General features: G+C 56.1%; 2 protein-coding genes across 4 annotated transcripts; both read left to right on the top strand.

Annotated features, from left to right (window-relative positions):
* Positions 1–5,579: 5,579 nt before the first annotated feature.
* Positions 5,580–20,584, top strand: LOC102568143 (RRP12-like protein). 3 transcript variants are annotated; one of them, XM_019491527.2, is made up of 28 exons: positions 5,582–5,767; positions 6,159–6,326; positions 8,266–8,495; positions 8,716–8,799; positions 9,303–9,379; positions 9,597–9,702; positions 10,067–10,177; positions 10,338–10,458; positions 10,774–10,901; positions 11,253–11,351; positions 11,420–11,511; positions 11,798–11,909; positions 12,152–12,249; positions 12,446–12,560; positions 13,057–13,199; positions 13,995–14,116; positions 14,561–14,625; positions 15,202–15,364; positions 15,622–15,767; positions 16,114–16,187; positions 16,409–16,502; positions 16,739–16,820; positions 17,073–17,180; positions 17,566–17,723; positions 18,097–18,173; positions 19,011–19,066; positions 19,918–19,997; positions 20,314–20,584. In XM_019491527.2, the coding sequence occupies exons 3-28, from the start codon at positions 8,283–8,285 to the stop codon at positions 20,404–20,406; spliced, it is 2,817 nt and encodes a 938-aa protein (XP_019347072.2). In that variant the 5' UTR covers positions 5,582–5,767; positions 6,159–6,326; positions 8,266–8,282; the 3' UTR covers positions 20,407–20,584. The 3 variants fall into 3 exon arrangements, with proteins under 3 accessions (XP_059572993.1, XP_019347072.2, XP_019347071.2); XM_019491526.2 differs by having other exon boundaries at positions 5,582–6,326; XM_059717010.1 differs by lacking the exon at positions 15,622–15,767 and having other exon boundaries at positions 5,580–6,326; positions 16,338–16,502.
* Positions 20,585–21,291: 707 nt separating this feature from the next.
* Positions 21,292–24,488, top strand: SNRPE (small nuclear ribonucleoprotein polypeptide E). The gene is made up of 5 exons (XM_006261230.4): positions 21,292–21,400; positions 21,824–21,850; positions 22,945–23,007; positions 23,276–23,354; positions 24,223–24,488. Exons 1-5 carry the CDS (start codon positions 21,347–21,349, stop codon positions 24,276–24,278), a joined length of 279 nt encoding a protein of 92 aa, XP_006261292.1. The 5' UTR covers positions 21,292–21,346; the 3' UTR covers positions 24,279–24,488.
* The last annotated feature ends 2,642 nt before the right edge of the window (positions 24,489–27,130 follow it).

A 27,130-nucleotide genomic window follows, 5' to 3' on the forward strand; every position in this document is an offset into this window, starting at 1 on the left:
TCTTGGGAGATGCCTTCCCTCTGTCTGGGGAAAGGAGGAAGGTGGGGGTGGTAGGTACACGTAGCCATGTCTTTGTGTTTTTGGAGGCAAGAGAGGGTGGGAGGGACGAACAACCAAGTGTTTTGGTTTCTATAACCAAGGATCTGTGATGCTTCTGTCCTGTCTCAGGGTTCCATTCTAGGTGACAACTCTGCGGACCACCATCCTGGCAACTCTGTTGCCGAAGGCAATCCTGAAGGGGGGACTTTGGCTGGTCCATGGTTGAACTGCAAAACCTCGTGGAGCTTTGGAATGCCGAGGCCGTCGGCTGGACCTGGTCCTGGCCATGGCCTGGTGAGGGGACTGCAGGTCCTTGACCACCCTGGGCAATAGTGATCTTCACCTGCTGGATTTCATTACCCAACGCAGGGCATCAAGGGCTCACACCAAGGCTAAAGCCCTTGACTTCAAAAGGGCTAACTTCAATGAGCTTAGGAGACTAGTGGGGGAGGCACTGAGGGCCCAGAAGGTAGAGGAGATGGGAGCCCATGAGGGATGGTCATACCTTTAGGGGGCGATCCTCCAGGCCCAAAGGGTAACAGTCCCTGAGAGAAGCAAGGGGGGGTAAGAGTGCTCAGAAACCCCCTTGGCTCAGCAAGGGCATTCAGCAATGCCTGAGGACTAAAAGGGGGGTGTACAACCAGTGGAAGGGAGGAGATATCACCAAGGAGGAGTACTCCTCCTCGGCTCATGAGTGTAGGAGGGCTATTAGGAAGGCTAAGGCAGAGATGGAACTCAGGCTAGCGTCCAGGATTAAGGACAACAAAAAGTCCTTTTTCAAGTACATTGGAAGCAAGAAGAGGGCACCAGGCAATGTAGGGCCTCTGCAAGACGCAAACGGTAAGCCTGTGGCTACACCAGACAACAAAGCTGATATCTTTAACAGTTTCTTTGTCTTGTTTTCTTGAACAGGGACCGGGATATCCCACCTACCAGAGGTAGGGACAATCTTGGGGATAGCTCTATCAGGTCTTCAGTCAGTGCAGATGTAGTTAGGGATCTTCTGGAAGGGCTAAACATTTTTAAATCTGCAGGTCCAGATGCCCTCCCCCCAAGGGTGTTGCAGGAGCTGGCAGGGGTCATTGCGGAGCCCTTGGCCCAGCTGTATGAGCATTCGTGGTCATCTGGCCAGGTGCCAGGGGATTGGAAACTGGCTCATGTGGTCCCAATTTTCAAGAAGGGGAGGAAGGAGGACCCAAGTAACTATAGGCCTACAAGCCTCACCTCGGTGCTCGGGAAGATCTTGGAGAGAATCGTCAAGGAGCAGATCTGTGGGGGGCCTGCAGGGGAGATCATGCTCAGGGTCAATCAGCATGGGTTCATCAAAGGCAGGTCCTGCCTAACCAACCTGATTGCCTTTTATGACCAAGTAACTAAACCCTTGGATGATGGTGTTGCCGTGGACGTAGCCTTTCTAGACTTTAAGAAGGCCTTTGACACTGTCTCTCCCCCCATCCTCATCAATAAATTAAGCGACCGTGGCATTGATGCCTGCACAGTTGGATGGGTAAAAAATTGGCTGATGGGGCGCACCCAGAGAGTAGTGGTGGACGGGTTGTACTCAACCTGGCGAGATGTGAGCAGTGGGGTACCCCAGGGCTCGGTCCTCGGGCCCGCACTGTTTAACATCTTCATCAGCGACTTGGACGAGGGGCTGGAAAGCACGCTGTCCAAATTTGCTGATGACACTAAGATGTGAGGCGAGGTGGACACACTTGAAGGGAGAGAGAGGCTGCAACTAGATTTAGACAGACTACAAAAGTGGGCAGATGAGAATAGGATGGGGTTCAACGTAGACAAATGCAGGGTGCTGCACCTGGGGAGAAGGAATCCACAGCACACATACAGGCCAGGGAGTTCCCCTCTCGAAAGCACAGAGGCGGAAAGGGATCTTGGAGTCATTATTGATTCCAAGGTGAACATGAGCCGCCAATGCCAGACCGCAGCCAGCAAGGCCAGCCATACCTTGTTGTGCATCCAAAGATGCATCTCAAGCCGGTCCAGAGAGGTGATCATCCCCTCTATGCGACTTTGGTCAGGCCACAGTTGGAGTACTGCGTCCAGTACTGGGCGCCGCACTTCAAAAGGGATGTGGCCAGCCTGGAGAGGGTTCAGAGGAGGGCCACCCACTTGGTGGGAGGGCAGCAGGACAGGCCCTACAAGGAGAGACTGAAGGACCTGAACCTGTTCAGCCTCAGCAAGAGCAGGCTGAGGGGGACCTGGTGCCTGCCTACAAGCTCATCAAGGGGGATCAACAGCAAACAGGCAGAGCTCTTTTCTCCCCAGCACCACCTGGGGTGACGAGGAACAATGGTCATAAGCTGATGGAGAATAGGTTTAGGTTCGAGATCAGAAGGCAATATTTTACAGTTAGGGTGGCCAAAATCTGGAACCAACTTCTCAGGGAAGTGGTCCTCACCCCTACCTTGGGCAAATTCAAGAGGAGGTTGGACGATCACCTGTCTGGGGTCTTGTGAACCCAGCATTCATTCCTGCGTGTGGCAGGGGGTCAGGCTAGATGATCTGTTCAGGTCCCTCCTCACCCTAGCTACTATGAAACTATGAATTTGTCTGATCTATTTTCCGTAAGCCTATGTTGACTGGCATTAATTGTATTGCCCTCCTTCAATTTGTTAGTAATCATGTCCCATATTAGCTGTTCTGGTATTTTGCCCAGGAATGGTGTCATGGTGGTAGGCTTATAGCTACAAGAGTCCTCTTGTTTATCTTGTTTAAATATTGCCATGAGCTTTCTTCAGTTATTCTGGCATTGCCTCAATGTTCCAAGACTTGTTGAAAATCATCTTTAACCCCAAAGAGATCCTTGGCCAACTCTTACGAACTCTCAAATGCACATTATTTTACATAAACATGATCAACTTTTAGCAGCAGCAGTTTGGCATCCTCCTGAGATACTTTATGTGGCAAGTATTTCAACATCGCTGTAAGATCTTTGCAAAAAAATAAAAATTTTCATTGCAAGCTTTGGGCTGCCAAGAGGAATTTTCCATCTATTGACTCCTCTGTGAAATATGAACTTTCATTTCTACCCAGGAAAACTATTATAACCTTTTCTCCAATGCCTGATGGCGGGTGTTTGTGCCCAAAAGCTTGCAATTAAATAATTTTTTTTTGCAAAAATCTTGTTGGTCTAATAAAAGATATCATCTCTACTATGAGTCCTGATTGCCTATAAGATGTTGGGCATCCTGTAGGAGTATTCAACATCACTATAGGAATATTGGAGCATGAGACACCTCCTGGGTCATTGAATCCAATCCCAAATGTCATGGATAACAATGTAGAATCCCATTTATTTATGTATCAAGCGCTACCTTAAAATGAATTGATTCTGTTCTAAAATCATCCTCGTTTCAGTATCTCTATTTACTTTCAGAATGGAAATGACCTTTGTCATAAAGTTGTTATATATATTGCCAAAAATACAACAGAATTATTTGTTGAATATTCTATCTCTACTATGTGATTACTGATCGTTCTAACATGTCCATATTACAGTAAGTCAATATGATAGGATTTTTTTTCTTGTTGATATACTTTTTAAAACTCCAAATTTGTGAGCCTTGAGTTTCTCTTTTTGTAGTTTTTTTTGCTTCCCTAACCAATTTCCTGACTACTTTGTTTCTAACATATTCGTGGCTACTAACTTAGTGGCTGCCAAATTCCCATTTCTTTGTGTATTTGTTAAATATATATTTTACTGCAGCTTGTACTTGCAAGCTAAGTCTAACCTGTTTCTAGCCATCATGGTCTCTCTTGACTGTGGGACGATGACTTTGGGCACCTTCTACAATATCCTTAGACAGGTGCTGATTATCATTTAGATTTGTCTGTTTTAGTTCTTTCACAAAATTGATTCAGCTCTTAACTGTATTTGATGATGTGAAACTGGCCATTTTAAAGCACCTTGTTAACTATATTACTGGGTTGGACTTGCTCTGTTGGCACGTGACAAATGTAATCAAGTCCTGACCACCTGTACATAACTAAGTTTTAGTTCTGACATCAGGTTCTCTTATCTGTCACTGTAAAGGCTGATACAGACTCCCTTCCTGTTGGAGGAACACTTGATGAGTTAGCAAATTCTAACCTGCAGTTTTTAGAAGTTTTAGTGTTGGCAGCTTGAAAGTCCCAGTATGTCACTCACTGAAATCCGCAGAATAGTCAGTTTTTTTCCCCTTCATGTTATAGACAAGGGTTTAGAGGAGCTAGTTCTGTTTTTTAATAGGTTTTGCTGTTCTGTAACAGACACCAGCCACACTCCATTTCATGCTTCATTGCCTTCATGTCAGTCCATAGGCATTCAGCATCCTTTGCGGCTGAACTGTCCCTGACTCAGGCAGGTAAAAGCATTGCATGTAGTGCCGCTCTCCTTCTCTCTTGACTATGCAACTCTTCCTAAAAAGGCATAACTAGGGACTTGTCCTGTCAGGTTTCATTGGTACCAATAGGCCAAAAGTAGGCTTCTTTACTTTTCATTCCATCCAGAAAGAGCACACACCAACTGCTAAAACTTCCTTAGCCCGACGAAGGGTTTTTGAACCCGAAAGCTTGCTTAAAAATTGTTTTCCAACTATTTAAGTTGGTCTAATAAAAGATATCAGATTCACCCAAAGAACCTTGTCTGCTGATAGGTCAAAATGACATTTGTAAATGAGCAAGCAGTGCTAATGCTCCTACTTATTTATTGCCCACGCTGCTGACATCGGTATACAGGAACGTAACAGTTGTCTTCTCTCCATAGCTGTAGGCACTTTGATTAATGTTATTCTGGACATCCTGGTATTGTGTGACATGATTGCAGCTTTACTCTCTCTTCTCATGGTGCTGCTACAGCGGAGGAGGTAAGGAGATTGGGGTGCAGAGCTGGAAGGGGTCTCTCACAGTATCTTGGGCAGGAAGGGACCTCCTGAGGCACTTGCAGAGAGCACGACTCTGAGCCCCTGGTGTTGCCAGAGGTTTGGCCCCTGGCGGAGCTAACGCCTGCTGTCCTGCCTGATGCTGGCATTGGAGATTCTTCATCTCGGAGGCCTGAGTTGGTGTTGCCTGTAGCATGTTGGCATGAAGGCTCATGTTGCGCCCTCCGGTTCTCTTCAGGGGATGCCCCCCCACAGCTAAACTGCCCCCAGCGTTGCTGTCGGGGCTACACAGAAATGTTTCTGCCAAGCAGCTGGCAGCAGAATTGAGCGTCCCCCTTTTCTTGGTGTGTAACCAGGCCTCGGGGGGGGGGGGGGGGGGGGGGGGGGGGTTGTCCTGCAGCTTCTGTTTGCAAGCTGCTGACATGGCGCAACACATGCTCAGCCTTTTGCAGCAATGTTCCCAAGTTTTAATCTATTTTTACATGCCTGGACATTTTGCACTGTCTGTATGGTAATTCCCACGTTAGTCTGGGATTTGTTTAGTGGCCATGTCAGGATGATCCCCACTTCCAGAATTAGGGAAAACAGTCAGGGACCAGGGCTGTTTCTACTGAGCTCCTCCCCGGAGGAGAGGGCAGAGGGAGGGGCCAGCTGAGGAAAAGCAGGAGCCTGGCAGAGGCGCAAGGCAGTGGGTGAGCAGCGGTGGCCCCATCCCAAACCCGGACCAGGGAAGGAGGGTGGCACGAAGGAAGCCCCCGGGGCGTGGGCAACTGTTGCAAGGCACGGAGCTCGTCTGCCCTTGCCTAGCAAAGAGGCACACGGACAGCAGCTGGGCTCCTTCCAGCAGGGTGAGAGCAAGTGGAGGGAGGGATTGGTATCTTCAAATGTTCAGCCTATGTCATTTAAGTTTTATAAATATTAAATTTATTTAATAAATATAAAAAGTAAAATCTATCTGTTTGTTTTTGTGCTTTGAAATTCATCTGTCCTTCTTGATGGGCAGTTCGCTAGTACTTGTACAATGTTTGCCTTTGCTGAGGATGAAGATAAGAACAGCTGCAGAACTGTTTGTAAAAAAAGGGCCATTCAAAAAAAAAACCAAAAAAAGCAGCCTACAAAGGAAGCAGTTTTGGTTTCGGTAGGAGGGGAAGCGCCTGGGGAGTGGTTGGGAGGTTCTGAGTTCTTGCTCGCTCCTGGTTGGGGAGCTTGAAAACTGTGTTTGTATCCGGGAGAGGGCAGGACCAAAGCTGCGCTGGCACGTAGAAGAGGAGCTAGAGGGTCCCCTCTGCCGTCAGAGGAGCCAGGGTGGTTGAAGAATCATCTTTCCAAACCAAGACCAGTGGCGCGAGGAAGCAAGCTGGGAGGTGACAGTGGGGAAAGAGCAGGAAGCCTCCGTTACACTGGCCTGTGAGTCTTTAAAAGGGGCCTGTCACTTTTTTATTGCAAAATTGCTTTCGTTTCTGTTTGATGTGTTTTTCTGTTGTTGGAGAGCTGGGACTTTCCCCTGATTGGGAGGGGGAATGGTAGAAGGAAAAGCCCCTATGCCAGAGGGTCCCCAGCCCCCACTCGGGCTGCGAGGGTGGGCTAACAACCTGGTGGGACTGATTCATAGATTGTAAGGCTGGAAGGGACCTGGGAAGATCAGCAGGGTCCAACTGAATTTGAGGAATATACAGTTCATTGACAGACTTATTAATGGAGGGAAGCACAAGGAAGGGAACTTGATGGTTTGGCCTTCCTTTGCAAAAGGACTGACTGAAGTTAAGTTGATTTTGTCAATGGGCTTTCTTCTGTCCCATTGATGAACTGAGCAACTTAGGAGTCGGCGGGGGGCCCTGTTAAGCAATTTGTACTGAAATACAGACAGTCAAAAAGCCCACTGGTGACACATAGGGGATGCACGTGCACCCCCTGAGACTGGCCATGCATGCCCTGGAAACACCAGCCGCAAAACTGGAAGTGCCAGCAGAAGTGCACTTCCGGTTTCACCGCTGGCGATTTTGGGCTTGGCAATCCGCTGCTAGGGGACCCCACCCCGGTCAGTGATCTGATTGCCCTCCCCCTGACTTGGGAGGCACCAGTTGCCCATGAAAAAGCCCCAGGACTCACTTGATCTTTGTAGTGCACTTATATTTGCTTTTCAAAAGTGACGGGGGACCCAGCAGTGGCCCATACCAGGAGCAGGGGCACCGGGCCAGCGCAGAGCTGGGAGAGGGCACTTTCCCCAGACGCCCCTCTTCAGCCTCCAGCCTGGCTGACATGCTGGGGAAGGGGGAGGAGGGAAGCCCCCCGTGGGGTGTTTCTCCTTCTTTCCCCCTGCCTGGAGCTGGTCCTCTAGTCATGCCCCCTCCTCAGTCCAGGCCCCTGAAGAGGGGTGTGGGGGGAAATCCTCCCCTCTGCTGGACACTGGGCTCCCAGCTGGGGTCTCTCCGGGGATGGGGAAACCCTCATCAGCCGTCTCTCCTCCCCGGCCCTGTCCCCCTGTATTCGGAGCCAAGAGCTGGGCAGATCACTTGGCTATGCCCCGTCCTTGGCTAGCTGGCATGGCATTTGACTGTATTAAAACACAAATCGCATCTAGCAAAAAAGAACTCAGGCTGTGCGTACAGAATGGGGGGTGCACAGAGCCCCTGGGAGCCTGGTTCTCGCTGGGGCTGGTGCAGGGTCCCGGCCCTTCTGCTGCTGCCATCCGGGAGAGAGGGGTGAACGTGGGGCATGGACAGGACAGCATCTTGGATGTGCAAAAGCAGCAGCAACAGAATGCTCTGGGTTCAGACCCCACTGCGAAGGGGCTTGGTGCCACGGTCCTGCCCCTGACCCTGGGGGTGGCAGTGACGGCTCTGGCTTGAACTTCAGCAGTGACAGCCCCCAGACAGACTTCCCCAGCTTGAGCTTTGAGTCAGAGAAGCATAAGCCAGGCTGTTTCAAGGGCTTCTGCCTTGTTGGGCTGCACTGACCCCAGGGCTGCTGGAGACCATGGGCAGGGACCTTTCTCCCAGGGAACCCATCCGAGGCAGCGCCTTTTCCATCAGGCAGGGCTGTGTCCCCAGCTGCCTTTAGGCATTTTGTTGTGGCCCATCCCATGTGAGGTCCTGGCTGCCAGTGCTGCAGCCCCGGGGAGACGAGGCACCTTGCAAGGAGATGCTTGGGGACTACCAGCTGATCAATGACAGGGCCTGGGGCATGCTCCCTTGCAGGGGAACATAATAGGGTATCTTGGGGAGGGAGGGTGAGGCTCAGGAGTCAGCCTGGGGGGTGCAGAGATCTCGCAGCCTTGCCAGGTGACTGCCCTCCTGCTGTCCTTCCAGCACTGACCCCCGTGTCTGTCTGTTCATTTGTTTGGCAGAGAAGAGCAACTTGACCATGGATGCTGTGAACCTGCCTGATGAACTGCAGTCAGGCTTTCTGGGGGTGGGCGAGGTCGCCCAGCCCCGCATGGAGGAGCAGGATGGTTGCGAGGCCCAGACCGATAGGTCCTTGGTCACCTTCCTGAGCGGCCCAAGCTACTACACCAAAGTCACCTTCTGGCAGCTGCCGTGTTTGTGTGGGCCCAGCAGCTCCGTCGAGCATGAGGAGGTGGCTGGGGCTGGGACTGGTGTGGGGTGCAGGGCTGGAGCTGGGCCCACGGTGCTGTGGAGAAGGGGATGTTCTCAGGCCCCTGCTTGGGGTGTTCTCTGCTGGGGCCAAGGGCTTCCCCCCTTGAGTGGCTGCAGGTGTCACAGCCTCCAGGCTGGGGTGTGTTCGTGGACCAGGCTGGGGCCGGGCCTGAGCTTCCCTCCCCACTCCATGCCCACAGCTCCGCCTGGTGTTGGCAGCTGTGCCAAAAGAGATCCGTGCTGAGGACTGCATTGAGGGAGTGACTAAGTACTTTGCTGTGCTGGTGAGTGCCCATGGCCCAACAGGGCTGTGCTGGGAGGTGCAGGGGTCATGGACCTGGGCTGGACATAGGGGCACAGTGCTCCTTCCGTGTCCAGGTAGGTGTACTGCATCAGTGCTAGGCCAGGGCAGCAATGCCCCCTGCTAGTTGTTCCCGCCATGGGCTGGCCTTGCCTTGGGGGGTTCTGGGCTCTCCCTCGGCTGCCCCATGGGCTGGGGTGCTCAGCTGCAGCCTGCAGCGTCCCCAGGTGCCTAGGTCACAGGGCCTGGACAAGTGCTGCTGGGACCAAGGCAGCTGCAGCTGTGGGGTGGGGGCTGCTTTCTGCTCCACCTGGCACAGGGGGGTCAGGGAGCAGCTCCAAGTGTCCTCCACCTCGCCTCGGCAGGCCAGGACCCAGCTGGCTCAGGGCAGTTGCAGGGTTCTGGGGGCTTTGGCCAGAGGCAGATCCCCCGGCTCCTGGCTTGGGCTGCCCTGAGACTGGGCTGTGCACCTGTGCCCATCTTCAGATGAACATGCTGAAGACCACGGAGTGCCCAGAGTCACTGGCTGCTGCTGCCAAGCCACTCAGCCTGGTGCTGGAGCGGTGAGTGCCCCCATTTGCATTGCATACACAGGCTGTCTTGGCTGCCCAGGGGCAGAGCTGTCCTGGGCTTTGTGGGGCAGAGCGGATGATGCAGTGCTGGGCAAAGGCAGCAGCAGGAGGAGGGTCCAAAGGCTGGTGGGGAGCAGACAGCTCTGAGTGCTGCCTGTTTCCATGCCCCTGACCCGCATGGCTGTGCCAATGCCTCTGTCTCCACCAGGGTCCCGGCGCCCATGCTGAGGAGACGGTTCTTGGACACCTCAAAAACCTTCAGGAGCATTCTGGCCTCTCTGACTTGCAGCAGCTCCAGCTCTGCCCTGTGCTCGGTGAGTGGCCCGGGGCGGGAGGAGGCAGCAGTGAGAGCTGCCCTAGGACCTCAAAGCCCCTTCCTATGGCCTGGCTGGCCTGGGGCTCCCCTCTGGGTGCTTTGGGGCCTGTTGTGCCCTCCTGAGCTGGGGGTGGGGGCCGGCAGCAGGGGGAGTCAGCCCCCCCCCGGATGCTGCTGCAACAAGGTGTAGTGCAGCCTATTGCAATGGGGGGTGCTGGGTGTTCACCCTGCTGGTGCCTGGACAGAGGCCTGGGGGGAGGTGGGAGGGGGACACGTGCAGGATGCCGGGGGTGAGGGTCAGGTCTCCTGCCCTGCTGGCTCTATGGGCCCCGTGCCAGCATCCCCGTGTGTCTCCCCGACAGGTCCTCTCCTGCCTGGCCACGCTGCTGCGGAAACTGGTTCCCTGGAACAAACTTGTCATGCGGCAGGCCTACCAACACCTACTCAGCTTCACACTCCATGCTGAGCCCCAGGTGAGTCCCGTTGTCCCATGGCCCCTGCATCAGCTCAGCCCCTCCTGGAGCCTCCCTTCAGGTCTGGTCCCTGCCATGCCTTGGCAGCGCTAAGCCTGGGCTTCCCGGCACCGGTTCCTGGCCCTGTGCATTCTCCTCACCTGCTCCCCAACCCCTGCAGGTGCAGAAGGCGGCGCAGTGTGGCATCTCGTCCATCCTGTTTGAGGTCGTGTCCCCCGCATACTGCCGGGCCGTGCGTGTCACTGTCAAGTTCTGTGCACAGGAGATCAGGAGGGCTGGAGGTACGGGACTGTGGGGGCAGTTGAGGGGCGGATCACGGCACTGTAGAGGCAGGTAACAGGGGCTGGGGGGTATGATGGCACTGGGGCAGTTTGTGACTCCAGGGCAGCAGCTCAGGGGAGTTGGGCCAGGGCTAGGAGCCTGCTGGAGAATGGGTGGCTGGGAGGGATTTTGAGCAGTGGCCAGGATGAGGTTGTGCCCAAGCCAGCATCTGTGCTGAGCTCTGGGGGCAAGAGGGGCAGACCTGGCTAGGGGCTGTGCACCCAGGGCTGCTGCTTGGGGTTGTGCACGCTCAGTGCCTACTTGACCACCCCCAGGCACCAGGGAGGCCACTGCCATTCTGGATGTGTTGACACTGCTGCATGACCTGCTACCCCGCCTGCCCGGGGCCACCATGAGTATCTACTGCGAGACCCTGCTCCACATCATGACCCTTGGCCAAATGGTGAGGCTTTGCCCAGGGCAGGGGGCAGATACTGGCCGTTACCAGGACCCCACTCCCAATGTTGTGCCTTGGGAGCCCAGGGCAGGGCTGACAGGGGGATGCAATGTATCGGGGTATGTGCATGGAGCCCCAGGTGCCACTTGGGACAGAGCCAGACCCCACCATCCCTGGCTGTGGGGCTGTGCTGCAGGCTCTGCTAGGAGTTGGCCTGGTGCTGGGATGCTTGGGAGGTGCAGGGGTCCTGATGGACAGCCCTGATGGGGAGGGGCACCTGCCTTGTGGACCTAGGGCCCTGTGGGGCACTGCCTGGCACCAACACCTCCCTACCCCCTGACACCCTGTCCCTTGCAGCTGGTAATGGAGTCCGCCATGCAGATCTTCCACTTCCTCTTCAGTGCGCAGTCCAGTCACACCTGCCTCCCTGTTGAGCTCAATGCCCAGATCATCGAGGTGAGCATGGGGGGCCATGGGGAAGAGGCCATGGCTGGGCCCTGCTCACACCCTTTGCCCTGCCACAGGCGCTGTATGACTATTTGCCCAGCGAGAGCAATCTGCAGCCTACGGTGACCTGGCTGGATGTCATGGAGAAGGCCCACATCCACCTGGGCAGGTGCGAGCTCTTGACCTTGCACCTGCTGGGGCATGGGAAGGGTCCCTCTATGCATGCTCTGCCACACAGTGCCTCCCACTGGCTGCCTCGGAGCCTGGTACTGGCCTGGCTGGAAGCTTTGGGGTCCTGGCCTGGCCCGGGGCAGTGGCTCTTGATGTTCTGCTCCAGTCTAGCCTGGAAGTGGCCATGGGAGGGGGTAGCTGGTGCCAGGCTGACGGGAGCTGCCGTGTTGGGGTTGGGGGGCAGGAGCTCTGCAGGGACTCTGCTAGCCCCATCTGTGTTGCAGGCTGCAGGTGGAGCTGTGCTGGAGGTACCTGCCCCGGCTCTTCGCAGCCACTATGACCCTCTTCTTGTTGCCGCACCCCCAGGTGCCATCAGTTGCCGCAAAGACCCTCAAGGTACCAGGCCCAGGTCATGAGGGTGAGGGGGCTGCAGGCACATCTGGGAGCCCAGCCAGCAGGGCCAGTGCAGGGTCTCCACCCCCAGTGCTCTGGGCTGACGGTGGAGTGTTTCACGCTGGGGCTGGAGCCTCCAGGGCCCGTTCCCCAGTGGAGGGTGGGGAACTAAGCAGGGTGGGCTAGTGGGGCAGGGGACAGGCCAGGAGGGGTCCAGACTTGCTGACTCCCTCTGGCCCCTACAGATGCTGCTGAACAAGTGCGTGGTCCCCCACATGGCCAACCTGGGGCTCATCTCCACCTCTGCCTCTGGCCCCGCTGCCTCTCTCTGCGAGATGTTCAGGTGCGGCTGGGGTTGGGGTTGTCTCTTCGGGGCCTCAGGTACTCCCACCCATGTTCTCTGCGTCCAGGCTCTCGTAGCTGGGAGAAGCCCCCACGGTTCTTCTGGTGCATCTAGCCCACCCACCCCAGATGGGTCAGGCAGCTGCTCCCTGCCCTGCTGGAGGCTGCACTGAGTCTCCTGCCTCCTGTCCATGCAGGGCAGTGGAGGATGGGCTGACGTACCAGTACCGTAAGGTGCGGGCACCTGTACTGCAGGTGCTGCAGGTCTTCTTCAAGGTGTGCGGGAAACAGGGTCACCCCATCATGAGGAAGGTGAGGGGCTCGGACTGGGGCAGGGAGGCTGTCCGTTTCAGGGCCTCATAATTGCCTTGCACAGTGCACTGCAGCAATGACACTTTCTGCACAACGGCCTGTGCTCACACGTGGGCTTGGGCAGATGAGAGCTGCCCTGATGGTTCCCCAGGGTGGAATTCAGTGGGCTGTGTCAGCCTGGGGGCTGCATGTGATGGCACTGGCACCAGGCCAGGCTGTGGTCTCTGCCACACAGGAGGTGAGGGCAGGGTGGTGTGAGGTGGCCTCCTGCTCCTTTGAGTGACTGTGGACCCATGGCAAGGGGGCCCCAGATCCCAGCACAAGAGCTGGCTCTGCCCCGATGACATGGAAGGGGGTAGTGGGGGCTTTTGTCTCCTTCTGTATCCTGGCATGGTGCTGGCTGGTGCTCCCCAGCACTGGCCACATCCATGTGGGGTGTGGAGAGGACAGGAGAGTTGTTGGGCACCCCATGACCATGTCCCTCCTCCCCGCACAGTGCCTGAAGACCCTGTGCAAATTGCGTCTGTCCCTGGATTTCCCCGATGTGACCGAGCTGGACAAGGCGGTGGGGGCTGCCGTGAGCGCCATGGGTCCCGAGGTGCTGTTGGAGGCCGTGCCCCTGGGTGTCAAGAGCAGGGAGTGAGTACGGGCTTGCCGCAAGGTCTGGGCCCGGCAAGGGCTCTTGCCAGCAACCAGGGTGGGGAAAGCAGAGGCTCCCAGCTATGGCAGCTGGAACCTTTTTCTCCCAGGCAGCTGCCAGGTCCTGGCTTGTGCCTCTGCAGCCAAGGAGAGCCATGGGGAGGGAAATGATGGCAGGACCCAGGCCCCAGCTCTCCCCCTACAGCTGCCGACCCTGGGCCTGCACGGACAGGCATGGGCTGGGAGAGGGGAGCAGCCTCAGTTTCTGGGATCCCAGAGGGGCTCTTCGCTTACCGCAGTAGGAGCCCCAGGAGTGGGCTGCTGGCCGAGCACTGAATCCAGCCCTCCTCACCCCCCCTTCCATTGAGGACTCGGGCAGCGTGGGCTCTGCCTGCAGATTTGTAGTGCTTCAGCCAGGGCCAGGGGCTCAGGAGCAGGGCGATGGCCACAAGCCTCCCTCCCTGCCCTGGGATCTGTGTCCCAAGAGGACACAAGGGCCTTTGGGTCCTGCTGTCAGCTGGCCTGGAGGGAGGGTAAGACTCTTCTACCATTGCTGGCAGGGGAGCAGCTCTAGCGAGGCTCTGGCTCCAGGGGTCTCTGTGCAGCCACCTTGGCTCCTGCCCTTTCCCAGCCAGCCCCTCCTCTGCGCTCCCCACCCCAGTGGCTCCTGCTTGCAATAATGAGGAGCTGGGACCTGTGGGGTTCGGGCAACGTTGGCCTCATCCTACCTGGGTGCTGTGGCACCTGCCCTGGCTTGTCTGTGCCCAGCCTGGCTGACCTGCGCCCTCCTGCCAGGGAGATACTGGACTTCTCCCACAGCTGGCTGCTGCCTGTGCTCCAGGACCACATCCGCAGTGCCCGGCTTGGCTTCTTCATTCACTACTTTCTGCCACTGGCGGCTGCCCTGAAGGGCAGAGGTAAGAGGGGGACCAGAAGGGAGAGCTCCGGGTCCCCTCCGTCAGCCAGAGCCGAGTCCGTGGCTGCGTGGGGATTCCCCACCCCTGGGTGAAGTAGGCAGCACTGGACAGCGAGGCTGGTGCTGCTGGGTGGAGGGGGCAGGGGGTCCTGCTGGCCCTGTCCCCCTGCACCCCCAGGCTGAGTATGCTTGGCCCTTGGGCAGCTCTGGCTGGGCCAGCTGGACTCAGCTCGTCTCCCCAGCTGGGGCTCTCTATCTCAGGGCTGCTGACATCCCTTGCTCTCTAAGGCCCAGCTGCCCCCCTCCATGGCACAGTTCACCCTGCTGCCCCCCAGGGTGCCTGCCTTGCCCTCCCCCCACCACACACATGGGCACACCCATGCACGTATGCACATATGCTGAAGCCCGCTTCCGCCAGGCTTACGTTTCGTTCTTTCTGCTGCAGCCATGAAGCTAGCTCAAGACAGGATGATGCTGAAGTCCAAGATCTACAACAAGCTAGAGGGGCAGGTGAACAGTGGCTCACTGGCATGGCCAGCAGGCACCCCCAGGGTCCCGAGCTCCAGGCTCCAGCAGAGCTGATGAAACTGTAGAGGGGGTGCAGCAGTGGGTGCCAGGATCCCCTGGGGCCCTATTATGTTCCCCTGCCCGGTGTCCTGCCTCTCACCACAGCAGATGATAGGTGCTGCAGGGGAGGATGAAGCAGGCCTGGCCAGAATTCCCTGCTGCTCCTTTCTCATTGCACCTTCCAGGGCTGGGAGGTTTGGGGCTCTCTGACACAGACCCCTCCACCCCCATGCCTGTCTTCCTTATCTAATATCTGCTAGCAGGCCTTTCATTCATGTAGTCCCAGAGCCATGGGGCTGGCAGGGACCCACAGGGGTCACATCCAATCCAATCCCTGCCTGAGGCAGGGTCAGCCCTGTCCAAACCATCCCAGACAAACCCCTAATCTTTGGGCCTTTTACCCTCCCTGGCTCCAGCACTGAAAGCTGGGGTGAGCAGTGGGGGACCCCCTCTTGTCAATGCTGGGAGGCCAGCCTCTTCCAGCCCCTTCTCCACGGTCAGTCTCTGTTTGCCTTCCAGGTGTGGTCCCTGCTGCCCGTGTTTTGCAGGTGTCCCACGGATGTGGTGAACTCCTTCAGCAGGCTGGCACACACCCTGGGCATGACTCTCAGTGAGCGCCCTGACCTGCACCTCACTGTGTGCCAGGCCCTGTGCACCCTCATCACCAAAGGCTGCCAGACAGGTAAGGTGGGCAGGGGGAGACTCAGAGCAGCATGGTGAGGGAGCTGGTGTCCTGTCCCAAGGGCAGAGGAATGGTGGGGGACAGTGAGACTGGGATGGTTGCCCCAATGCCTCTCCAGGGCAGGCTCCACTGTCTCCTGTAGGGCAGGCCTGGCATGCGCAGGGGAGCCCTGGAGGGGGAACACGGGTAGGTGGCAGGGCCCTGGCCTCAGTGCAGACCCTCATGGCCCCCCCTGGTCTCTGCCCCCTGATCCCCAGCTGCCGAGCGGGCAGAGGTCAGCCACTTCGCCAAGTATTTCCTGCCCATCTTGTTCATCATGTACAGACAGCCCGACAACAACAGGGCACATCAGCACACTGTGCTGGACACCATCCGCACTTACCTCACCATCACTAACCAGCAGGTGAGGGGGGCACCAGGGGGTGGCCTGTGAGCACCCTGGTGGGTACAGAGGGAAGGACCTGGTGCCAGCGTCTCCACACAGCCTTGGGCTGGGATTGCTGTGGAAGCACGTGGAAGTTGGGCAGAGCCACAGGGAGGGAAGGGGAGCGTGGCTGCAGTGGGGGCCAAAGGTGCTGGAACAAGAGTTGCAGGGACCAAGCTAAGACCCAGGGGTCCCTCCGTGCTCCAGCCCTGACAGGCAGGACCAGGCACAGCAGGGGAGACTGTGGGGGGCTCAGGGCATCCAGGAAAGCTGGCACTGCAGCTAACCAGTCACTGCCCCCTGGCCTGGCCCTCTCTCTCCCCAGATGGTGTGCAGGTTCCTTCAGGATGCCGGAAAGATGCTGCTCTGGAGAGATCCCCACATTGTAGAGTTCACCAGGTAATATCTGTGCCATCACAGGGACTCCCAGGCGCTGCCTCCCTGGAGAGATCAGCCCCCCCCCAATGGGCTGCACTCACCACTGCCTACCCAGAGCCCCCAGTGTGTCCCCAGCCCAGCTGACTCCCAGCATCCCCCTCGCCCCCATAGTTGGGTACTGCGGGGAGGAGAGCTGGGGATCAGCACCCAGGCCAGCCACAGGCTCACCCCCTCCTGCACAGGCTGTCCAACCTGGACCTGGTCATGGCCATGATCCCCTACGCTGACGAGCCAACCCTGAGCACCCTGTACCACATCATCCAGCGCTTCCTGCAGGTGAGTCACAGGGCGAGAGTTCCCACCCTGGGAAGGCTTGGGAAGGAGAGGGGCTGGGGACCTCCAGTTTCAGGGCCAGAGGCCGTGGGCTTGGATAGGTTTATGTCTCCAGGGACTCCCCCCGTGGGTCAGCTGGGTGGGGATGGGGTCCTTGTGTGCTCAGAGCTGCTGCTGGCCTGGGGGGAGGGCTGGGAAGTGCACATGGCTGATGCCACTAGGTGATTCTGTGCACCAAGGTGTTGGGCGTCTGCGAGACCGCTGCCATGCTGCTGGTGAAGATGGGCCAGGCCTTCCTGTGCTTTGGCCCCACCCCACAAGGTTAGAGCCCCTACTACCCTACCCCAAGCTGCTCACTGCCCCCCTGGCACCCTGCAGCCCCCCCACCATGTGTAGGGCCATGACCTCTCCCGGGCTGCCCCCAGTGCTGAACTTTCCCAGTACCCTCTCCCTCAGATGTGGGTCACTTGCAACAGCCTGGGCTGTAGCCCTTGGGTGCAACTGGCACCTGCTGGGGCAGGAGCCAGTGCGGGGGGGCATGGCCCTCGCTGACCTGACTGTTGCCCCACACAGAGGCCATGCAGAGGTTCCTGTACCTTGTTTCCCCGGGGCTCAGGGGCTCTGTCAGCATGATCAGCTGCACCGTGCTGGTGCTCACCCGCCTCCTCTTCAACTTCAAAGGTGAGGCTGGGCTGCCAGGGCATGGGGGCTGGGGGCCTGGACGCTGCAGGGCAGCTGGCTGTGGGCACGGGATCCTATGGCTGGGGCAGACCTGGGAAGTGGGAGGTCCTGGGGCCGAGCCCCTTGAAGGTGGTGGAGGGGCTCTTTGCAGCCCCCTGGTGCCATTGGGGGAGCAGAGGGGCGGATGTGGGGGCACTGTGGGCCCATCTAGGGGAGCTCTTGCTTGGCAGAGCCTGTCTTGGCACCTACCAGAGCCAGACCCCCTCTGCCAGCAAGAAGGGCTCCATCCTGCTCACCAGCCCCAGCTGGGTGTGGGCCTGGCCTGCACAGGGGGGTAGGGTCCCCTGGGTGGGCGCAGACCTCAGCGGCACTGCCTGCCCCACAGAGCACCTGGGCCCGGATGAGATGGAGCACCTGCTGCGCAGCGTCTGCCTGCTGCTGGGTTTCCGCACCCGCCGCGTGGTCAAGGCTGTGCTCGGCTTCCTCCGGGCCGCGCTGCTGCTCTTGGATGACAGGTTGTTGGCCCCACATATCCCTGCCGTGGTAAGTCTGGCCTGTGGGGACAGAGCTGGGCTCCTGCAGTGGGAGGCAGGGGGAGGGCTCCCTTCCCAACTCAGAAGCTGGACTGCCCTGGCTTGCAGCACATCCTAGGCTTGCACGTACCCCACTCAGCCACTGCCAAGCAGGGGGTGAGGGCTGAATTGCCCTGCTGTGGGGTGGGGGCAGCACCAATGCAGGGTCCAGGGTGGGGGAATGGTGATACTGGGGGAGATCAGCTCCATCTGCAGAGGGTGTGGGGCACCTTGTGTGGTGGGCAGGGAGCAATGGGGTGTGGGGGTGATGGGGGCGACAGGGTATGGGGCCTGGAGAGGTAGTGAGTGTTGGGATGGCAGGGTGACGATCCCTGTCCTGGCAGCTGGAGGCTTTGCAGGGCCTGCCGGGTATCATGAAGCATCACTTCCGTGCGAAGCTGAAGTTCATTCGCAACCATTGGTGAGTAGGGGATTGGCAGGGAGGTGCAGCATGGCTGAATCCAGCTTGGGCCCTTGGGGCACTCTGGGGGTGGGGGAAGCTGCGTCTGACCCGTAGCTGTGGCAAGCATGGTGTCCCTGGCGGGGGGTGGGCTTTCCTAGCTGACCCCCATCTCCCCAGAGCTTCGAGCTGGTGCAGGTGCTGCTGCCGGCCGTGTGCTACAATGTGCTGCGTGCTGAACGTCCGTGTGGCTGAGGCCCACGGGTGGAGGCAGTGCGTTCTGTGCCAGGCGGTCGCCTGCAACCAGCGCCACGAGGCGCCTCCAAGACCCAGAGGAGGGTAGAGGCTGGGGGGCCTGGGCCTGGCTCCGGTCCCACTGGCAGAAGAGAATGGGGAGCTTTGGGGTCTCATGCCCCATGGGAGACACTGGCCCTGTTAACCCTTCACCGTTTTGTTACCAGACTTAACACTAGACTCCAGGTAGTAACAATGATTTAACAAAAGCTTGAACAAGATCAGTCCATTCTGTGAGAACATTTATTGATTGCAGCAGTTTACAATTTCAAGCACGTGACAAAGAACATATACCTTTCTGTGCCCGGGGCAGTGTGAGCTCTTGGCTGCCAGCTGTCGCAGTCACCGGGGCAGCCCCTGGCACATGGCTCGCATGCTCTGCCCCATCCTGAGTATTGCTTGGGGGATAATGAGGCCCCCGGGCCCCAGGCCACCCTACTCAGGGCTGAGCCCAGCCCGCTCTGTCCAGGCAGGACCCTGTCCTTTGCTGAGATGTGACATGCTCCCTACCCACCCCCCTGGTGTCTGGGCCCTACCTAACCTGCCCTGGGTCTTGTGTTGCAGTAGGAGGCTCCAGTATCCATCTGCCGCCAGGACACAAGGAGGACTACACGCCCAAGGTAAGGGGCCCCTATGGCACCTGCCTCCAGGGCAGCAAGGTAGGGCGCCAACTCAGGCAACCCCTGTGCTGTGGTGCCCTCTGTGCCCTGCCCTGGAGCCCCGGGTGCAGCAGGAGGCAGTTGCCCAGAGCCCAGACATTCAGGGGCCCAGCCTGGCGCTGCAACATGTGTGGGGCTGTTGTAGTCCCAGAGCCGTGGGGCTGGCCAGGACCCACAGGGTCACATTCAGTCTCAGCCTTACCAGAGGCAAGACCAGCCCTGTCCAAACCAGCCCAGACAAACCTCATGTCCGACTGCTGAGCCACACGACAGTCACCCAGACACAACCCCAGGCATCACCCCTGCCCCTGACCCCGTGAAAGCAGGGGGGCTGCGGACACCAATGACCTGCTGCTGCCAGGGGGGTTCTTGGGTGCTCCAGAGACCCCAGGCAGAAGCTGTGCCCCCGCTGCAGAGGAAGGCAAAACCCCCAGCTCAGATCAATCTGACTGCAGGAAATCTCTTCCTACCCCCAGTGCAGCATCGGTCTGAGACTGAGCAGAGGGGCAAGACCCTGTAGCCAGGACCCTGCAGGGCTGGTACCAGCAGGAGCACTGGCACATCCCAGTCCCCATCCCCAGGCTTGGCTGCAGCCTGCACCCAGCACCTCTGGGGAGGCTTAAAAACCTGGGAGATGCCATGGGGCTGTGTCCCCCAGGCCCGCTGCCCCTCCACCCCCTGCCTCGAGCCCACACCACTGCAGCAGTGTTGGTCCCGGGGTTCAGGGGAAGGGGGCACTGTCCCCTGCCAGGCAGGCTGCCAGCTGCCCCAGGCCACATACATCTGTCTCCACTGTCCTGTGTGTCCTGCAGAAAGGCAGAGACGACGTGAAGGCCAGTCAGCTGGACCCCTACGCCTACTTCGCCCTCCACAGCGCCACGCTCAACAGGAGGTACGGCACCGATGCTTGCCAGGGGGGGGGTGGCCTTGCCCATGGCTGTGGGAGGGGGAGTCGGGGGCCATGGCAAAAGCTGGGTTGGGTCCTAGCTTCCCTGGATCCTTGAGCTGTTCTTGTGACCTGGCTCTGCCTCATTGCAGGGTCCAGAGCATCAGGGAGCTCCCTTGACCCTCCCCAGCCCCAACCCTATGCTGGGAACTGCTCCCACAGCCAACTCCTGCCCCATCACCCCCCAGCACCCCTTGCTGGGTGAGAATAACAAGGGGCTTCCATAGATTGCCCTGACCTGCGCCTCATCTTTTTCCCGCAGGGAGAAGGCGAAGAAGCAGGGACACTTCAAGGGGCTGATGAAGGGAGCCCAGCACGGCATCCAGGCTGGGCGCAGACACCGCCTCACTCGTGAAGTGAGTCCTGCTGGCCCCCTGCCCCCCCACCAGATGTGCAAGCCCTGCGCGTGGTGGCCCCGGCCTCGATCTCTGCTCAGTGCCGCCGGGGGTGGCGTGTGCATGGGTGTTTGTGCGAGCGGGTGTAGGTGTGCAGAGCCCACAGAGCGGGGAGCAATAAATACGATTCCCCCCGGACCGATCGATTGTTCCTCGTCCTTCTGGTGCCCCAGCCCCTGGATCGGAGACCAGAGAAACGGCCAGGACATGCTGTATGTCCAGGGGATCCTGATGGTCTTTACCCTGGGATCACCCAGCAAAGGGTGCAGTCCCAGATGGGCTGCTTTTAATTTTCTCTTCCTCAATCTGTGCCTGGGCCTGAGGGCAGGCAGGTGAACCAGGCCTTGTCCGGGGTAGCGGATCGTAGCATCGCAGAGCCGTGGGGCTGGCTGGGACCGGCAGGGTCACATCCAGTCCCAGCCCTGCCAGACGCAGGATTAGCCCCGTCCAAACCAGCCCAAACAAACCCCGTGTCTGACCTCCGCGCCACACGACACAGCCCCAGGCACCCCCGGCCCTGCCCCAGGAAAGCAGGGCCGCGGCCACCCATGACCCGCTGCTGCCAGGGCGGCAGGGATCCACCAGAGCAGAGGCTGTGCACCTGCGGCAGAGGAAAGCAACCCCCAGTGCGGACCAGTGTGAGCTGTGCGGTTGGCACGGTGCGAGCATTGCTTGGCACAGTCTGGGCTGGGCTGCATTTATGGCAGCATTCACCAGGCGCTGCAATGATGGAAGGGTGGGCAGGGCAGGGCAGTAGAGCGGGAGTCCTCCCGCGGTCTAGAGCGTCCGCCCGGAACTCCCCGCTCTTCCCGCCAAAGCGCGTCGCTTCCGGCTTCCCGGCATGCTGCGGGGTTTCCGGCGGCAGGGGGCGCGTGCAGCGGGGCTGATTCGTGCGCAGCCATGGCGTACCGCGGGCAGGGCCAGAAGGTGCAGAAGGTGATGGTGCAGCCCATCGTATCCTCCAGGGGCGCGGGGCCGCAGCGGGGGGACGACACTCCGGGGGGGGCGCTGTGGCCTGGCAACGGAGGGGAGGATTCCTGGGGGGTTGCCTAGCAACGGGGGGGGCAATTCTGGGGGATGTGGCTGCCCGGCAATAGAGGGGGAAATTCTGGGGGGGGTTGCCTGGCAATGGAGGAGATGTGGGGGGTTGCCTGGCAACGGGAGCGGGGTGTAATCCCGGGGTATGTGGTTGCCTGACAACAGGGCGGGGTTCCTGGGGAGATGTGCTTGCCTGGTTTTTGTGGGGGTGTTGCTTGGCAATGGGCGGGGAACCTGTGGGGGGGGTGTTGCCTGGCTGGGGGTGGTGTCTACCCATGCCTTCCCCAGCTCAGGTCGGCCCACGCTGTCTCCGCGCTGTTCCTTAACTGCCTGCAATAGAACCTGATTTTCCGCTACCTGCAGAACGTAAGTGACGGTTCTGGCCCCGCGCGCGGCTTCGGGGGGCCGGGAGGGGCAAGTTGGCCTGGAGCTGCTGGTAGTAGTGTGGGCGGTGTTGCTGCTTCATGTCTGGAGCGGGGCCCTGGAGAGAGGCACTGGAGAAGGAGCCTATGGGCTGCCCGGGGCCATGGGGCAGGGGCAGAGCCTGCTTGTACTAGGCTGAAAGTGGAAAGCTCAAGGGCCAGCTGGGACTGGGGTCCCTGGGAGCAGCTTGTCCCAGGGCCTTTTCAGCACGTGTCTGGACTCGGGGTCTTCAGCTTGTATCTCTGCTGTGCTGTGAACTGTCCTTGCGGCAGCCCTGGAGGTGGCTGCTCTGTTAGGAGCCTTTGCAGGTGGGGTGTGGAGTGCAAGGCATCCCCCCCACCCCAGTGCTTCCCTTCAGGTGGGCCTGCAGCTGTAGGGGATTGGACCCTGATCCCCCCCTCCCCGATAGAAGGAAATGGGTCCTGGCCTAGGTCGGCTTCTTTGTGCTGTGTTGATAGAAGGGATGGCAACACATCTGCCTGTGCAGCGTCTGATCATCACTAACGTGTATCCTCATCACCAAAAGCTTCCTTGCGATGACCCCCCAGGATTTGATTTTGCTTCTGCAAGATTATTGCAGATATTCTGAAACACGTGGGGGCCCACACATGAGTTTTCATCACTTGAGAAAAAACTTGCCTTTAGCTAAGCAGAACTGTTCCAGAGGTGGTGGACTTCCTGCCCCACAATGAACTTGGGTTCTGAAATCAACGCTTTGCTGTTACGTTAAGCAGTGTTATTATTTCCTAAGGATACCATCTTGAAGGCAAGGGTGCAGTGATGCACATGGGTGCTTCTTAAGACTCATTTCTCTATGTGCTTAGAAGTGTTTGGTAGCTGGGGATACCTTCCCCCGCCCCTTTTGTAAAACACAGTGTGACATGCCTGCTATTATGGAGTGATGGATACTATTTAAAAGCCAGTTTGGCCAGGGGCAAAGGTAGATTTTGAGTGGACAGCAACGGGTAACAGAAAATCACTTGGAATACATGTGCTGACACTCACTCTACTGTCTCTTTTTGCTTCTCATTTTACAGCGGTCCAGGATCCAGGTGTGGCTTTATGAGCAGGTGAACATGCGAATAGAAGGATGCATCATTGTAAGTGCCAGGATGTTCTTGAGTCTCTTGCTTTTCTGAACTTGCAAGTTCTGTTTGCAGCTCCCAAATGTAAACAGAGACAGATACTAGTCCTAAAGGCAGTGCTCAGCACTGTCTGAAGCAGCGGCCTCAGCCATTTCCACTTAATAAGTCTGTGCTTCTGTAAGAGAAGGCGATTGCAGTTGGTTCTGCCCTCAGTAAGGGCAGGGGAGTTGGATTTAACACCAGGGGAGTTAGGCGACTAACTGATTTTGTTGCTGGTTTTTAGGGTTTTGATGAATACATGAACCTAGTGCTGGATGATGCTGAGGAGATTCACTCCAAAACAAAGTCAAGGAAACAGCTGGGTACGTTTACATGGTTTAAATGATGGGCCCCAAACCTGTCCAGATAAGCCTTGTGTGGGGCAGCAATTTAAATGCAGACATATTAGAAGCTTGGGCTGAAGTCCAGCAAAGGCTGCTGTGAAGATGCTTGTTTTTGCTGTTTGCTATAGAATAACAGTGCTGGGGTCAGAGATCTGATAGGTATCCCATTAGATATGCACAAGAAGTCCAGAAACTAGTCTAAAACCTTAAAGAGGCAGGTAAATATCTTGTGCTTCTCTGCCTCCTCTTTGTTACTAGGATGGCCAGAGAAACCCAATCTGATCTCTGCCACATTTATCTCAGTCCTGAGACCCTCCAGCTCTCTGTCTTACTCTTTCAAGTGTGCGTTTCCAGAGTCAGGGCACGGAACCATGACTCTCGCTGTTTGCTTGTAGTTGATATTCACTGCTTGCCAGGTGCCAAAGGTAAACAATGAATCGGGGGTGTGCAGGGGTAGCTGGGGTGCCTTTTATTGCAGCACACTCCGTTATACAGGAGGAAATTGATGTACTAGCTGCAGATGGTGTTCATGTGCACCGATACAGTGAATTGTACCTTTAGATCGTATACTGCAGAGAGATGAGTACCACAGACTTACAGGCATGGAGCCCTGTGAAGCATGCAGTAGTAGTACACCTGTATATTAGCTCAGTTTGCTGTAACAGAAACCTTTGCAATCTGAACCGTAGCCTGTTGTTTTGCCAGTCAGTAGAAAGACGAGGTACTTGTTTTGTGGACTTTGTTCTGCAAAATTTTCTGCTGTTAGTCTCCTCTGTGAAATGCTTTTCCAGGTATCCTTGTTCTCAGGCCATGCCACTCCTGACCACCTTCTCTCTCTGTCTTGCAGGTCGGATCATGTTAAAAGGGGACAATATTACTCTTCTGCAGAGTGTTTCTAACTAGAATTTGTCATAAATTGGGACATTTGGACTTGGGTACTTGCTGTTGTAAAAAGCTGATGGGTGGCTACTTTATCTATCTAAAGTTCTGCTCAAGTGTGCAGAATCCTTTATAGAGCTCTCTGATTCATAACATTGTGAATAATGTTTACCTTTCCCTTTCTGGTGATCAGCAATTGCTGTATTTCATAAATAAAACTTTGTTTTATGATAACTGTGACCATACATTTACTTGACTGCTCCTATATCACTTCCTTGCTGTTTTGTGTTTGGGGAAAAATATCATTCCCCCCACCCCATTTGTTCTGTTCAGCTTACAAGGGGAAAATCTTCACGAATTCTGGAACCACAAACTTTAACGTGGGCTCTGTTAGACAACTGAACCGTTTAGCCAGTGTCCTGAAGCCACTTGTAATGCTCAGACTGTTGTGATCTAGTAAAATAACTGTTGATGTATCTAGGTATATGCTGCTGCTGTCATCTTCCTTTCTGGCTTAAAGCAGTCCTCTGCAGGGACCTCCAAGCAAGGGGAAATTTTAAATCCTTTGCAGTGTATTAGGTAAATATTTGTCTGGGATGGTTTAAATAGAGATGTGCCAGCCTGGAGGTCTGGGTCAGGGGCCTCAAAGGTGTCATAATACACCTATTTTGCCAATATTGCTTAATCCTGCTTGTGGAATTGCTATTATTCTCACGTTGGAGTGGGGAAAATAGAGCAGAAAGGTTCAGCAGTGAGCCAGTGGCATGAGAGAGTTGGTGTCAGAGCCAGGATTAAAACTTGATTTCTAGTTTTCTGGGCAGGCAAGTAAACCTTACCTTTATCCAGATACCCTAAAAATACTGGACCAAGCCAGCTGGATCTTTCAGAAATGTTTTCTGCACTCTCTAATGTGTTGATGCATGATCTCCTGGATGCTTTGCCTGAGGATCTGCTAAGTGTTTATCTTTTCCTGTTCTTATGCTATTTCCTAGCTCTGGGCCTACTTAAAGGAGTGTAGGGGTGGAAAGTCCAGCCATTTGTGCAGCTCTAGTCCCTGAATGCTTCCTGCATTCTTACCTGCAAGACCCCATGTGATTTGTTGGGCTTCAGTAACAATCATTTGCTTAGCAATAAGTTATTCATTCTTAACCTGAAAATCGGTGAACTAGGGAGGGAAAAACCCAAAACATTTGTCTCTACTAAGAACAATATATTAAGTACAGAGCAGTAGTGAAGGCATTGAAAATATTGACTGTATTTTGGACCAGTCTGGAACAGGTCACTGGAAAAGTTTTCCCTTTCAGATAAAAATAATTTCGTTTCCTTTCTGATACTTCATCCCAGGCATGCGCGCACATGCAGGTTAGTGCTTCATTTGGTTTAGTGGAAGAGAATTTTGATGCTGTTCCAGCACAGATAACCTATGGCTGTTTCACCTGTGCCCTGAGCAATTCTACAGGATAGTGTAACAAGCATGCTTGACTAGAAACTATGATGGCAGAGTGTGACATCCTGATGTGGCAGCTAGGACAATGGTGCCTGCTAATGAGTCTTGGTATCTGCTTTTGCAAGTTTCCAGGTGCAAAGAGTAGCACATCAACCACTACACCTCCTTTTGCAGTTACTGATATAGGTAGGATTAGCACTGTTCAGTCACGAATGGGTATGTACAAAATAAAATAATAGCTGACTACCCTTGCATCTATTCTCCATTTTATCTGCTACCTTCATCTGAATTAAAGTTCTGCACAGCAGAAGGTAGACTAGTTACTGTCCTAGTTAATAGTGCAAGCATTATATATTGATTATGTGCGTTACAGTTTTACATGTTACAGTGCCTGGAAGCTCAAGCTGACCACATCTGTATCTTGTTAGAGGCAAATCAAGACATTGATAATTCTTTATCTAAAAAAGTCAATGGTATGTTTTTGGAGGTAGTTGTTTTTCTCTCCAGGAGAAAGAATATGTCATAGAAGAGTAAAGAAAAATGAAATGGTGAGAGAATGCAGAAATCTGGAAAAGGTATTTACCATAGGAACAGTAAAAAGATACCATGGGCTCATCCAGACTGAAGTGCACGTGCGTTTTCCTAGGAACAGTTAGCAGCAGCACATATTTGTGCCACTGCAAGTTGTCCTTGGGGAATGCCCCTGTATGTGCTGCTGGGGGCAAATCTCCCTGGGTGGGGTAGGGGAGGCTGGGATCAGCGCCTGGGTTGGCCCCAGCAGCCTTACCTGGGGTCCTGGTGGCCTCCTAGGGCTGGGCTGCGGCAGCAGTGATCTAGGTGTGTGGAGCCTAGTCAGCAGGTGGAGCATGGTTCTGGCTGGCCAGGTTCCCAGTTGTGCACTTCTTTTAAAATTTGGATTTCCTAGTACCTAAATTTGTCTCCCTGCTGCAAATACGCATCGTGGAGAAACAAACTGTGTGCAGGGTGCTTTTTGTGGAATCTCAAAAGCCTTTTGAGCGTGCATGCGAGTTTGCAGTGCTCATGTGGATGCACCCCATAACTGCAATCAACACAGAATCGGCACCTAATAAATAGGATCAGTGACATAAAATTGGCTCAGTGCCTCTGGCACTTTGTCCGTTATATCTGCATCAGGAGAGCAGTTGTTTATCCAAAACCAGAGAGCAGTAAAAGCAGTAGCTGCTGGATCCCGGTTCTATATTTCAAGAGGCTGCCTGGAGCTCCCCTGCGGCTTGATACAATCAAATAGGTGGGAATAAACTCCAGAGATGCAGAGTCAGCTGGCAGGGAGGAAGGAAGTGGACTGATCAGCTCTGAAGTGTTCCATGGCAAACTACGCAAGGGCGCGTGAATTGGCACTGCAAGTGGGAGCTGCAGCAGTAATGAGTAATTATAAGCTCCACAGTTG

This window comes from Alligator mississippiensis, chromosome 14 (assembly GCF_030867095.1).
Source record: "Alligator mississippiensis isolate rAllMis1 chromosome 14, rAllMis1, whole genome shotgun sequence".
In the NCBI taxonomy this organism is placed as follows: Eukaryota; Metazoa; Chordata; order Crocodylia; family Alligatoridae; genus Alligator; species Alligator mississippiensis.

Coding starts and splice junctions, on each gene's coding strand:
- SNRPE (XM_006261230.4), top strand. CDS start 21,347: ATGGCGTACCGCGGGCAGGGCCAGAAGGTGCAGAAGGTGATGGTGCAG. Junction 21,401..21,823: donor AGGTGATGGTGCAGCCCATC/GTATCCTCCAGG, acceptor TGCCTGCAATAG/AACCTGATTTTCCGCTACCT. Junction 21,851..22,944: donor TTTTCCGCTACCTGCAGAAC/GTAAGTGACGGT, acceptor CTCATTTTACAG/CGGTCCAGGATCCAGGTGTG.
- LOC102568143 (XM_019491526.2), top strand. CDS start 8,283: ATGGATGCTGTGAACCTGCCTGATGAACTGCAGTCAGGCTTTCTGGGG. Junction 10,459..10,773: donor GGAGATCAGGAGGGCTGGAG/GTACGGGACTGT, acceptor GACCACCCCCAG/GCACCAGGGAGGCCACTGCC. Junction 17,181..17,565: donor CCTCCTCTTCAACTTCAAAG/GTGAGGCTGGGC, acceptor CCTGCCCCACAG/AGCACCTGGGCCCGGATGAG.